This window comes from Chiloscyllium punctatum, chromosome 25 (assembly GCF_047496795.1).
Source record: "Chiloscyllium punctatum isolate Juve2018m chromosome 25, sChiPun1.3, whole genome shotgun sequence".
In the NCBI taxonomy this organism is placed as follows: domain Eukaryota; kingdom Metazoa; phylum Chordata; class Chondrichthyes; order Orectolobiformes; family Hemiscylliidae; genus Chiloscyllium; species Chiloscyllium punctatum.
In genome coordinates, this window is record NC_092763.1 from 28,212,091 (window position 1) to 28,226,629 (window position 14,539).

At 50.2% G+C, this 14,539-nt stretch overlaps 1 protein-coding gene across 1 annotated transcript in view; it reads right to left on the minus strand.

The window, feature by feature from the left end:
• Positions 1-6,674: 6,674 nt before the first annotated feature.
• The window catches only part of nup62l (nucleoporin 62 like), a 56,425-nt gene continuing 48,560 nt past the window's right edge, over positions 6,675-14,539 (minus strand). The window contains exons 11-13 of the mRNA XM_072594891.1: positions 13,138-13,249; positions 10,776-10,842; positions 6,675-6,842 (exon numbers count right to left, since the gene is read on the minus strand). Coding sequence (XP_072450992.1) covers positions 6,751-6,842; positions 10,776-10,842; positions 13,138-13,249 — 271 coding nt within the window. The 3' untranslated portion in view covers positions 6,675-6,750. The remainder of the gene's footprint in view (positions 6,843-10,775; positions 10,843-13,137; positions 13,250-14,539) is intronic.

A 14,539-nucleotide genomic window follows, 5' to 3' on the forward strand; every position in this document is an offset into this window, starting at 1 on the left:
CCCGGTGCAGGAACTTCACAGCGGCATGGTGTCGGGCTGGGATAACCCAGTGCAGGAACGCGGCAGCAGCCCGGTGCAGAGCAGGAATAACCTGGTGCAGGAACGTGGCAGCGGCCCGGTGCAGAGCAGGGACAACCCGGTGCAGGAACATGGCAGCGGCCCGGTGCAGAGCAGGGATAACCCAGTGCAGGAACGTGGCAGCAGCCCAATGCAGAGCAGGAATAACCTGGTGCAGGAACAATGCAGCGGCCCGGTGCGGAGCAGGGATAACCCGGTGCAGGAATGTGGCAGCAGCCCGGTGCAGAGCAGGAATAACCTGGTGCAGGAACGTGGCAGCGGCCCGGTGCAGAGCAGGGACAACCCGGTGCAGGAACATGGCAGCGGCCCGGTGCAGAGCAGGGATAACCCAGTGCAGGAACGTGGCAGCAGCCCAATGCAGAGCAGGAATAACCTGGTGCAGGAACAATGCAGCGGCCCGGTGCGGAGCAGGGATAACCCGGTGCAGGAGTGTGGCAGCGGCCTGGTGTCGGGCTGGGATAACCCGGTGCAGGAATGTGGCAGTGGCTCGGTGCAGAGCAGGGATAACCCGGTGCAGGAATGTGGCAATAGCCCGGTGCAGAGCAGGGATAACTCGGTGCAGGAAAATGGCAGTGGCTCGGTGCGGAGCAGGGAATAACCCGGTGCTGGAACTTTGCAGTGGCCCGGTGCTGAGCAGGGATAACCCAGTGAAGGAACCTGACAGCGGCCTGGTGCGGAGCAGGGATAACCCAGTGAAGGAACCTGACAGCGGCCTGGTGTTGGGCTGGGATAACCCGGTGAAGGAACCTGACAGCGGCCTGGTGTTGGGCTGGGATAACCCGGTGCAGGAACTTGGCAGCGGACTGGTGCGGAGCAGGAATAACCTGGTGCAGGAACGTGGCAGTGGCCCAGTGCGGAGCAGGGATAACCCGGTGCAGGAACGTGGCAGCGGCCCGGTGCAGAGCAGGGACAACCCGGTGCAGGAACATGGCAGCGGCCCGGTGCAGAGCAGGGACAACCCGGTGCAGGAACGTGGCAGCGGCCCGGTGCAGAGCAGGGACAACCCGGTGCAGGAACATGGCAGCAGCCCATTGCAGAGCAGGAATAATCCGGTGCAGGAACATGGCAGCAGCCTGGTGCAGTGCAGGGATAACCCGGTGCAGGAACGTGGCAGCAGCCCAATGCAGAGCAGGAATAACCTGGTGCAGGAACATGGCAGCAGCCTGGTGCAGTGCAGGGATAACCCGATGCAGGAACGTGACAGCGGCCCGGTGCAGAGCAGGAATAACCTGGTGCAGGAACATGGCAGCGGCCCGGTGCGGAGCAGGGATAACCCGGTGCAGGAACGTGGCAGCAGCCCAATGCAGAGCAGGAATAACCTGGTGCAGGAACATGGCAGCGGCCTGGTGCAGAGCAGGGATAACCCGGTGCAGGAGCATGGCAGCAGCCCGGTGCGGCACAGGGATAACCCAGTGTAGGAACGTGACAGCGGCTCGGTGCGGAGCAGGGATAACCTGGTGATGGACGTGGCAGCGGCCCGGTGCAGAGCAGGGATAACCCGGTGCAGGAATGTGGCAATTGCCCGGTGCAGAGCAGGGATAACTCGGTGCAGGAAAATGGCAGCGGCTCGGTGCGGAGCAGGGAATAACCCGGTGCTGGAACTTCGCAGTGGCCCGGTGCTGAGCAGGGATAACCCGATGCAGGAACGTGGCAGCAGCCTGGTGCGGAGCAGGAATAACCTGGTGCAGGAACGTGACAGCGGCCCGGTGCAGAGCAGGGATAACCCGGTGCAGGAACATGGCAGCAGCCCATTGCAGAGCAGGAATAATCCGGTGCAGGAACATGGCAGCAGCCTGGTGCGGAGCAGGAATAACCCGGTGCAGGAACGTGACAGCGGCCCGGTGTCGGGCTGGGATAACCCGGTGCAGGAATGTGGCAGTGGCTCGGTGCAGACCAGGGATAACCTGGTGATGGACGAGGCAGCGGCCCGGTGCAGAGCAGGGATAACCCGGTGCAGGAATGTGACAGCGGCCCGGTGCAGAGCAGGGATAACCCGGTGCAGGAATGTGACAGCGGCCCGGTGCAGAGCAGGGATAACCCGGTGCAGGAATGTGACAGCGGCCCGGTGCAGAGCAGGGATAACCCGATGCAGGAATGTGGCAGCGGCCCCATGTGGTGCAGAGATAACCTGGTGCAGGAACGTGGTAGCGGCCCAGTGCGGAGCAGGGATAACCCGGTGCAGGAGCATGGCAGCGGCCTGGTGTCGGGCTGGGATAACCCGGTGCAGGAATGTGGCATCGGCCTGGTGCGGAATGGGATAATCTGGTGCAGGAGTGTGGTAGCGGCACAGTGCGGAGCAGGGATAACCCGGTGCAGGAACGTGGTAGCGGCCCGGTGTCGGGCTGGAATAACCCGGTGCAGGAGTGTGGTAGCGGCACAGTGCGGAGCAGGGATAACCCGGTACAGGAACATGGCAGCAGCCTGGTGCGGAGCAGGGATAATCTGGTGCAGGAGCGTGGTAGCGGCCCAGTGCGGAGCAGGGATAACCCGGTGCAGGAGCGTGGTAGCGGCCCGGTGTCTATCTGGAATAACCCGGTGCAGGAATATGGCAGCGGCCCAGTGCGGAGCAGGGATAACCCGGTGCAAGAACGTGGCAGCAGCCCAATGCAGAGCAGGAATAATCCGGTGCAGGAACGTGGCAGCGGCCTGGTGCGGAGCAGGGATAATCTGGTGCAGGAGCGTGGTAGCAGCCCGGTGCGGAGCAGGGATAATCTGGTGCAGGAGCGTGGTAGCGGCCCAGGGTGAAGCAGGGATAACCCAATTCAGGAATGTGGCAGTGGCCCAGTGCAGAGCAGGGATAACTCAGTGCAGGAACGTGGCAGCGGCCCGGAGTGGAGCAGGGATAACCCGGCACAGGAATGTGGCAGAGGCCCGGTGTGGAGCAGGGATAACCCGGCGCAGGAACGTGGCAGCGGCCCGGAGCAGAGCAGGGATAACCCGGTGCAGGAATGTGGCAGAGGCCAGGTGCAGAGCAGGGATATCCCAGTGCAGGAATGTGGCAGAGGCCCGGTGCAGAGCAGGGATTACCCGGTGCAGGAGCGTGGCAGCAGCACGGTGTCTGGCTGGGATAACCCGGTACAGGAACATGGCAGCAGCCTGGTGCGGAGCAGGGATAATCTGGTGCAGGAGCGTGGTAGCGGCCCAGGGTGAAGCAGGGATAACCCAATTCAGGAATGTGGCAGTGGCCCAGTGCAGAGCAGGGATAACTCAGTGCAGGAACGTGGCAGCGGCCCGGAGTGGAGCAGGGATAACCCGGCACAGGAATGTGGCAGAGGCCCGGTGCGGAGCAGGGATAACCCGGCGCAGGAACGTGGCAGCGGCCCGGAGCAGAGCAGGGATAACCCGGTGCTGGAATGTGGCAGAGGCCAGGTGCAGAGCAGGGATATCCCAGTGCAGGAATGTGGCAGAGACCCGGTGCAGAGCAGGGATTACCCGGTGCAGGAGCGTGGCAGCAGCACGGTGTCTGGCTGGGATAACCCGGTGCAGGAACATGGCAGCGGCCCGGTGTCGGTCTGGGATAACCCTGTGCAGGAATGTGGCAGCGGCTCAGTGCAGAGCAGGGATAACCCGGTGCAGGAACATGGCAGCGGTCCAGTGCAGAGCAGGGATAACCCGGTGCAGGAACTTCGCAGTGGCCCGGTGCGGAGCAGGGATAACCTGCTGCAGGAATGGGGCAGCAGCCCAGTCCGGAGCAGGGATAACCCAGTGCAGGAGCGTGGCAGAGGCCCAGTATGGAGCAGGGAGAACCCGGTGCAGGAACGTGGCAGCGGCTCGGTGCGGCTCAGGGATAACCTGGTGCCGGAACGTGGCAGCAGCCTGGTGCAGAGCAGGGATATCCCAGTACAGGAACCTGACAGCGGCCTGGTGCAGAGCAGGGATAACCTGGTGCAGGAACGTGACAGCGGCCTGGTGCAGAGCAGGGATAACTCGGTGCAGGAAAATGGCAGTTGCTCAGTGCGGAGCAGGGAATAACCCGGTGCTGGAATTTCGCAGTGACCCGGTGCTGAGCAGGGATAACCCAGTGAAGGAACCTGACAGCGGCCTGGTGCAGAGCAGCGATAACCCGGTGCAGGAGCGTGGCAGCGGCGCGGTGCAGGAGCGTGGCAACGGCCCGGTGTCTGGCAGGGATAACCCAGTGCAAGAACGTGTTAGCGGCCCAGTGCAGAGCAGGCATAACCCGGTGCAGGAGCGTGGCAGCGGCCCGATTTGGAGCAGGGATAACCCGGTGCAAGAACGTGGCAGCTGCCTGGTGCAGAGCAGGGATAACCCGGTGCAGGAGCGTGGCAGCGGCGCGGTGCAGGTGCGTGGCAACGGCCCGGTGTCTGGCAGGGATAACCCAGTGCAAGAACGTGTTAGCGGCCCAGTGCAGAGCAGGCATAACCCGGTGCAGGAGCGTGGCAGCTGCCTGGTGCAGAGCAGGGATAACTCGGTGCAGGAAAATGGCAGTGGCTCAGTGCGGAGCAGGGAATAACCCGGTGCTGGAACTTCGCAGTGGCCCGGTGCTGAGCAGGGATAACCCAGTGAAGGAACCTGACAGCGGCCTGGTGCAGAGCAGCGATAACCCGGTGCAGGAGCGTGGCAACGGCCCGGTGTCTGGCAGGGATAACCCAGTGCAAGAACGTGTTAGCGGCCCAGTGCAGAGCAGGCATAACCCGGTGCAGGAGCGTGGCAGCGGCCCGATTTGGAGCAGGGATAACCCGGTGCAGGAACGTGGCAGCGGCCCAGTGCGGAGCAGGAATAACTCAGTGCAGGAACGTGGCAACAGCCCGGTGCAGAGCAGGGATAACCCAGTGCAGGAGCGTTGCAGTGGCCCGGTGCAGAGCAGGGATAACCCAGTGCAGGAGCGTTGCAGTGGCCCGGTGTTGAGCAGGGATAACCCGGTGCAGGAACGTGGCAGCAGCCCGGTTCAGAAGCGTGGCAGCGGTCTGGTGCAGAGCAGGAACAACCTGGTGCAGGAATGCGACAGCGGCCCGGTGCGGAACAGGGATAACCCGGTGCAAAAACGTGAATACAAAATACAGAGGCATGGGTTGAGGGTGATTTAGCGGTTTGGATCAGAAATTGACTAGCTGAAAGGCAGCAGTTAACAGGAAATGTTCATCCTGGAGTTCAGTTACTAGTGATGTACCGCAAGAATGTGTTTTGGGGGCCACTGCTGTTTACCATTTTTCTAAATGAGGGTGTAGAAGGATGGCTAATAAATTTGTGGATATCACTAAGGTTGGTAGAGTTGTGGATAATGCTGAAGGATGTTGTAGGTTAGAGAGAGACATAGATAAGCTGCAGTGCTGGGCTGAGAGGTGGCAAATGCAGTTTAATGCAGAAAAGTGTGAGGTGATTCACTTTGGAAGGAGTAACAGGAACAAAGAGTACTGGGCTAATGGTAAGATTCTTGGTAGTGTAGATGAGCATAGAGATCTGTGTCTATGTACATAAATCCCTGAAAGTTGCCACCCAGATTGATAGGTTTGTTAAAAAGGCATACGGTGTATTACCTTTTATTAGTAGAGCGATTGAGTTTCAGAACCGTGTGGTTATGCTGCAGCTGTACAGAACTCTGGTGCGTTGCACCTGGAGTATTGCGTACAGTTCTGGTCACCGCATTATAGGAAGGATGTGGAATCTTTGGAAAGGGTTCAGAGATTTTCTAGGATGCTGCCTAATATGGAAAGAAGGCCTTGAGAGACAGTTGAGAGGTGACTTAATTGAGACATATAAGATAATCAGATATAGCATGGACAATGAGAGCCTTTTTTCTTGTATGGTGATGGCTCGTATGAGGGGACATAGATATAGAACAGATGTCAGATGTAGGTTCTTTATTCAGTAGTAAGGGTGTGGAATGCACTGTCTGCAACAGTAGTAGACTCGCCAACATTAAGGGCATTTAAATGGTCATTGGATAGACACATGGACGAAAATGGAATAGTGTAGGTTAGATGGGCTTCAGATTAGATTCACAGGTCGGCACAGAGGGCCAAAGGGCCTGTACTGTGCTGTAATGTTGTTATTCTTCTATGTTCTATCACTGTACAGGGAGCTGGAGCTCACTTGGTGCCTTCTGTGCCATATATGACTGTATGAATGAGGCAGAACCACTTTGCATTATGTGATGAGGGCAGTGGGAAGTGGAGACAAACATGTTTTAAAGACAAAGACTCAAACCATGTTGATTTCATTACCACCTCTTAAATCAATCTGCTGTAATGGGTAGCTCAGTGGTTAGTACTGCTGCCTCACAGCACCAGGGACCCGGGTTTGATTCCATCCTCAGGTGACTGTCTGTGAGAGGTTTGCACATTCCCATGCCTGTGTGGGTTTCTTCCGCGACTTCCAGTTTCCTCTCAGTCCAAAGACGTGCAGGTTAGGTGAACTAACCATACTAAATTGCTCAGTGTTCAGGAATGTATAGATTAGGTGCATTAGTCAGAGGTAAATGTAGAGTAATAGGGTAGGGGAAAGGATCTGGGCAGGTTACTCTTTGGAGGGTCAGTGCGGACTTGTTGGGCCAAAACAGCCTGTTTTCACACTGTAGGGATTCCATGAAGAATCTACAGCTTAAAAATCTAGACTCAACACTATACCCAGTCTTACGGTTACTGAGCAATAATGAGATTCTTTATTGAAAACTAATTGGAAAAAAGAATGGTGCAAGTTAATTCCCAGCCAGGTTCAGTCAAATGTAATTCTGCAGTTCCTCTCTTGTTCTCTCCGACGGATTTCAAACTGTTTCGAGACATCCTCCACTTTCTTCTGCAGCAAGACTGAGGGAAATAAAAAGATCAGCATTAGATTGAGATTTCACGAGGGGAATAAGTGGGTGAGCTCTGTGGTTCATGCAGTTGGACAGCAATTTCAAGTCTAGAATTAATGGTCTTCCCTTACAGCTCCTTTACTAGGAGTCACTGAGCAAATTGATATGAATGACACATACCCCTCTATCTCAGTTTCTTTCTTTAAGACACTCCATAAAACCTATCTTTTTGACTAAGCCTTAGCTAGTGTGGAGCTCAGTTTCAGACTGTGTTTGATAATACTCCTATGAGGAACCTTGGGTTGGTTTATTACAGTAAAGGTACTATGTAAAGAAAAGTTGTTTTAATGGAGTATCTCCTCAGTATTGCGAGAGCATGTTCTGCTGGAGCTGAGTGTGTTGTGGCTGGATATTGATAACCTTAGTGTTGGGTAGTCTCGTGGTCATCAAGGTAATTCTGCTCATTCTTTCCTGAACCACGTTTAGGACAATTACAACATGATCACCAGGTTGAAATCAACAGACGCTGTCGCTGGTGCCCCACGCACAGCTAACCAGGCACCAGCTACGCACAGGACACCAGCAATCACAGGGCATAAGGCACCATGCCTGTCATTTCAGAAAATCATGTAGAAAGCAACTTCAAAGATATTCTCCAGAGCATGTGCTGCACTGTTAAGTGCTCTGTAAACAGAACTTATGGCAGGTTCTGCAATACACAGGGACACATGCATCGAGGGGAAGCAAAAATAATCATTGAAAACAGCCCTGGCATGATTGTCCCCCACCTCACTCAAAGTAGATAGCATTGCGCAGCCAGACTTTAGACTGACTAAACATTTGAAGCCTGCTTGCTTATCCAAGTGCTCCAATACTTCAGTTGTGTTGGTCACTGCAATAGAGGAAAAAAGTGCAACCTAAATGCAGCTATTTGTGGGCGGCACGGTAACAGTGGTTAGCACTGCTGCCTCAGTGCCAGAGACCCAGGTTCAATTCCTGCCTCAGGTGACTGACTGTGTGAAGTTTGCACATTCTCCCCGTGTCTACGTGGGTTTCCTCCGGGTGCTCCTGTTTCTTCCCGCAGTCAAAAGATGTGCAGGTCAGGTGAATTGGCCAAGCTAAATTGCCTGTAGTGTTACATGAAGGGGTAAATGTAGGGGATTGGGTTGCGCTTCGGCAGGTCGGTGTGGACTTGTTGGGCCGAAGGGCCTGTTTCCACACTAATCTAATCTATTCACAGTGTCAGGACAGCTCAAAGTTTTCCGTAATCAATTAAGCACTTTCAAAGAGTGCTTATTCTCAGGTAGGAAAGGCAACAAGTGTGTGCTTGGTAAGCTCCCAGACATAACACAATAGAGATGGAATTTTACTGATGCTAATAACATGACCAAAATACCATAAGTTTTAACATACTCTTAGATAGGGACCACAGCAGTCCTTGGGGGAAGGTTCAAACTTGGGGGAGGGTATCAAATTTGGGGGAAAGAGCTGGCCTATCAAGTCAAAGGAGGAAGTTGATGTGTGGAGCCAGAAGTATGTCAGGTCCTAAACAAATACTCGGTATTCACAAACAGAACGAATTGGTAGAGGATGATTTCAGGGAAGGGAGTGTGGAATTTGTAATGCAAGTTGCTATTAAAAAGGAAGAGGAGCTGTGCATCTTAAGTATTATGGTAGATCAGTCCCCAAGACCTGAGTGAATCTACACTACTGAAGGGAGCAATTGAACAAATTGCTGGAGCATCAACAGACTTCTTTGTATTCTTTTTGGCTGCAGGTGAGGTCCCAGAGGACTGGAGAATATCTAATGCTGTCCAACCTGTTTAACAAGCATATTAGGGATAATCTTGTAAACCTCACATCAGTGGCAGGGAAATTACTGGAAAAAATTCTCAGGGACAAGATTTATATACATTTAGAAGCAAATTCAGTTTAAGAGCTGCGCGGTTATGCTGCTTTATAGAGCCCTGCTTAGATCACACTTGGAATATTGTGTTTCGCTCTGGTGGCCTCATTATAGGAAGGAAATAGAAGCTTTATAGAGGGTGCAGAAGATATTTATCAGGTTCACATGCTTGATGGTATGACATTCCTGTTTTCTGCTTTCAATGGAGCCCCGATGCTTATTCCTGTACCTATGCCTATTCCTCTTAGATAGTCATTTACACAATCCAATCACTTTCTCATCAACAGACAACTGCTGAGGAATGAGACCAACTGATTATGTTCAGTTCTGGTCATCTCATTATAGGAAAGATGTGGAAGCTTGAGAGAGGGTGCAGAGGAGATTTACCAGGATGCTGCATGGACTGGAGGGCATGTCTTATCAAGTAAGGTTGAGGGAGCTAGGGCTTTTCTCGTTGGAGTGAAGGAGGATGAGAGGTGACTTGATAGAGGTGTACAAGATGCTGAGAGGCATACATGGAGTGGATAGCCAGAGACTTTTTTTCCCAGGGCTGAAATGGCTATCAATAGGGAGCATAATTTTAAGATGGTTGGTGGAAGGTTTAAGGGAGATGTCAGAGGTAGGTTCTTTACACAGAGTGGCAAGTGCGTAGAATGCACTGCCAGCTGTGGTAGTAGAGACAAATACATCAGGGACATTTAAGCGACTATTGGATGGGACATGGAAGATAGGTTAGTCTGATTGAGAGTAGGAAAAAAGGTTAGCAAATTGAGGGCCAAAGGGCCTGTACTATTCTGTGATCAAATGGACGTATTAGCGATAATAAGAACTTAATCTCTTTGGTTTTGTGTGGGGGAGGTTGTGCCTCACTAACTTGATCAAATTTTTTGAAGAGGTGACAAAGATGATTGATGAGGGGAAAAAGGGTCGATATTGTCTACATGGACTTCAATAAAGCCTTTGACAACATTCCTCATGGCAGACTGGTAGACAAGGTGAAGTCACGTGTATTAGGGGTGAGCTGGAAAGATGGATACATAACTGGCTTAGTCATAGGAGACAGTGGGTAACGATGGAAGGATGATTTTTGGAATGGCAGGTTGTGACTAGTGGTGTTCCACAGGGTTTAGTGCTGGGACCTCTGCTTTTCGTGGTTTACATAAATAATTTGGAGAACATGATGAAAGGTTGAATAGACTGGGTTTGTTTTCAATGGAACACAAGGAGGTTGAGGGACAACCTATTGGAAGTTTATAAGATTGTGAATGGCAATGGATACAGCGGAAAAAGTATAAAGCTATTTTCTAGGGTGGAGAGGTCAATTACAAGGGGACACAGGTTCAAGGTGAGAGGGGGAAAGTTTAAAAGAGATGCATGAGACAAGTATTTCCACACAAAGGGTGTTGAGCACCTGGAACTTGTTGCCAGAGGTGGTGGTGGTGGTGGTGGAAACAGACACAATATTTGCATTCAAGCAGTACTTGGATGAATACATGAATAGGAAGGGAATAGAGGGATATGGATCATGTAAGTGAAGACCGTTTTAGTACGGAAAGGGAAAATGTGTCAGCGCAAGCTTGGAGGGCTGATGGCCTGTTCCAGTGCTGTATTGATTTTCGAAGTTGCTGGAGTGGTAGATATTGGGCAGGACATTAGCAGAGCTCCCCTGCTCTTCAAAATAGCACTTGGGGAAATTTTACATCCAGTGTGTTTAAAATCTCATGCATCATAACACTTCCCAAGTACCACATCAGACAACCATCTTCAATATACTGAAATCACTGCAGTAGGACCTGTACCCGTAAGATAATCAAATGTTATCCAGGTGACACCAACGTTAATACTCAATATTTAATAGAGAATTCACAAGTAATACCAGTAAGGGGTGAAATTTGAAAAGTAAGAACATCAGATGGATCTCAGAGCACATCTAGTTGAGGACACACCATCTGTAACACTGAGGCAAACCCCCAGCTTTCAAGTATCCTATCTTTGATGCCTTTTTAAAATATAGCCCAAGAAAGCAGTCATGCATACCTGAGCTCTGATCAATCCACTGGAGAGAATCCATGTGGGCATTCAGAATCTTGCAAATCTGTTGCAACTGAAAGGGAAAAGGTGAGAGGTAAAGCAATTTAATGACTGATTAAAAGTTACAACCCAGAGAGTCTCTGTAGTAGGCTCTCTATACTCTATACTTTCCTGATGAAGGGCTTTTGCCCAAAACGTCGATTTCGCTGCTCGTTGGATGCTGCCTGAACTGCTGTGCTCTTCCAGCACCACCAGAATCTCTATACTTAAAACCATATTATTTTAAATATTGAAAACAAAAAATGCCTGCAGATCACAGAGGGTCAGGCAGTATCCATGGAGAGAAAGCAAGCTAACGTTTCGCAACTAGATGATTGAAATGTGAGAATTTAAGACTGTATTCACTGAAGTTCAGGTGGGGGGCATCACATAGAATCCTATAAGATTCAAACAGAATTGAACAAACACAGGAAGAGTATTCCCAATATGCGGGGAGTCAACAACCAGAGATCACTGTTTAAGGATGCAGGGTAGGCAATTTAAAACTGAGATGATGTGGAGATGCCAGTGTTGGATTGGGGTGGACAAAATCAGAAGTCACACAATAGCAGGTTATAGCCCAACAGATTTATTTAAAATCCACAAGCTTTCGGAACACTGCTCCTTCGTCACTTCACCTGATGAAGGAGCAGCATTCCAGAAGCTTGGGATTTTAAATAAATCTGTTTGAATATAACCTGGTGTCAGTCGTGAAAACTGAGACAAGGAGAAACTTCTTCATCTAGATAGAGTCGGAGAGATGTACAACACAGAAACATACCCTTCGGTCCAACTTGTCCATGCCGACCAGATCTGCTAAGCCAATCTAGTCCAGCACCCGGTCCATATCCCTCCAAACCCTTCCTATTCATATACCCATCCAGACACCTTTTAAATGCTGCAATTGTACCAGCCTCCACCACTTCCACTTACAGCTCATTCCATTCATGCACCACCCTCTGCATGAAAAAGTTGCCCCTTAAGGTCTCTTTTGTATCCTTCCCCTCTCACCCTAAACCTATGTCCTCTAGTTCAGGACTCCTCACCCCAGGGAAGAGACTTTGTCTATTTATCCTATCCATGCCCCTCATAATTTTGTAAACCTCTATAAGGTCACTCCTCAGCCTCCGATGCTCCAGGGAAAACAGCCCCAGCCTATTCAGCCTCTCTCTATAGCTCAAATCCTCCAACCCTGGCAACATCCATGTAAATATTTTCTGAACCCTTTCAAGTTTCACAACATCTTTCCGATAGTCTTTTGGCCTCAAACTCTTTCTGTTGCAGATAATTCCACAGACTCACCACTTTAAAAGGTTCAGAAAAGCTTTACAAGGATGTTGGAGGATTGAGTTGGACCTAAGGGTCTGTTTCCATGCTGTATATCTCTATGACTCTATGAATGTATGTTTTCAAGAAGGGGTTAGATATAATTTTTGGGGTTAAAGGGATCAAAGAGTATGAGGAGTATCGAGTTAGAAAACCAATGGTGCAGCAGATTTGAGGGGCCAAATGACCTACTCCTATTCTTTGTAGTTCTAGGTCAATACTGCATATACAAACGCGCCACAGTCCTGGGCAACAGCAAAATGTTCTATACGGGAGCTTTGGAGAGACTTCCAGGAAACTTATAGGGGACAGTAACTTAACTGGAGTTTCTGTTGTTTAAAGACTATTTTTGGAAGGTCTGATCTGCCTACAATAATGTATTCACATTTAAAATACCTGCAAAGCACTATGCCTACAATCTAATAAGCCCTAATATTAGTGCAAGTATCGTTGTGTTGCACCCTAAAAATCAAGGGTACACAGTGCACACTGGTATGAGTTCCACTCCACAAACCTCGTGCTGGATCCACTACAATCGATTATTTATATTAGTGACTTGGACACTAAGTTTAGATTTTTTAGATTAGATTACAGTGTGGAAACAGGCCCTTCGGCCCAACAAGTCCACACCGCACCCGCCGAAGTGCAACCCACCCATACCCCTACATCTACCCCTTACCTAACACTACGGGCAATGTAGCATGGCCAATTCACCTGACCTGCACATCTTTGGACTGTGGGAGGAAACCGGAACACCCGGAGGAAACCCACGCAGACACGGGGAGAATGTGCAAACTCCACACAGAGAGTCGCCTGAGGCGGGAATTGAACCCGGGTCTCTGGTGCTGTGAGGCAGCAGTGCTAACCACTGTGCCACCGTGCCAGACAGGATAATGAAATTGGAGTGTGTCCTCCCAGTGATCAGGTGGCAGTTCCAAGTTTGATGAGCTGAATGGCCTCCTACATTATCGATTTTCTATGATTAGACATTGTATCTACTTACTGGATCACTGATCTCAGAGGAACTGCTGGTGCTGTTGAGATGTTGAATAATTTCCTTCAGATCTTGGGCCATCCTCTTCAGTTGAGCATCAATATTCTCTGCAAGCTTATAACTGGACAGCAACACAGAACAGAAATACATAAAAACACAAGAACTAGAAACAGGAATAAGTAGACAATTCAGCATCCCCAAGCCTATTCCACTATTTAATGCGAGCATGGTTAATCATATCTCAGCCTCAACTACTATTTCCTGCCTCCTCCCCATAACTCGTGACTGACTAAAATCTATCACTTCCATTAATTTGCTCAATTTCCCAGCATTTACCACACTCTGGTGTAGTGAATTCTACAGATTCATGACCCATTGAGCGAATGAGTTCGGCCTGATCTGCTTTAAGTCTACTAGCCCTTATCCTAAAACTATTACCTTTTGCTCGAGATTGCCTCACAACAGAAAACATCTGCTCAGTTCAATTTGTCAATCTCTATTTGCATGTTATACATCTTTCAAATCATCTCTCAGTTTTCAAAGCCCCAATGAGGGGCTTTTTTTTCCTGAAGAGGAGCCTTTCACCCGACATTGATCATGACCCTTCTTTAAACTGCCTCCAGTGCAATTACGTAGCTCAGTTAAGGGGACAGAAACTGCATGCAGTACTCAAGATGCAGTCTCACCAATGTTTTGTACAACTGCAGCAACACTTCCCTACTTCTATTCCTTTAGCAACAAATTCCAAAATTCCACTTGCCTTCCTAATTACCTTTTGTACCTATGTACTAGCTTTTTTATATACATGCATAACATCCAGTCTCTCTGCATCAAAGCAATTAGGTTTCTTTCCACTGAGAACATAAGTTGCCTTTCTATTCCTCACATGAAAATGGATAACCTCATACTTATCTGTGTTAAACTTCACCTGCCAAATTTTGGCCTATTCACTTAACCTTTCCATTTGTAAGTTTCTTCTTTCTTCACTGAAGCATACTTTTCCACCTTGGGTGAAGTCCAAGTGAGCGAGAGTGGTGAGAGACTCACAGGCTAGGGGCACAGAGAGGAGGTTCTGCGGCTGTTTCAAGACTCCAGGATGGTGTGTTGTCTCCCTAGTATCAGGTTCAAAGACCTCAGAGGTTGCATGAAATTCTTAAGGGGGAGAGTGAGCAGCCAGAGGTCATTGTGCACATTGATACCAAAGACACAGGCAGATAGAGAGCTGAGGTACTATAGAGTGAGTACAGGTGGTTAGGAAAGAGGTTGAAAAGCAGAACCTCAAGGTTGCATGTCCCACATGCACCCTCTCACAGACTTGGACCCCTTTACACTCACACACATACATGTTTGTGGGGTGAATTTGTACTTGCAGAGTTACATTGTACTTTGCTCAAAAACTGCACGAATCCAT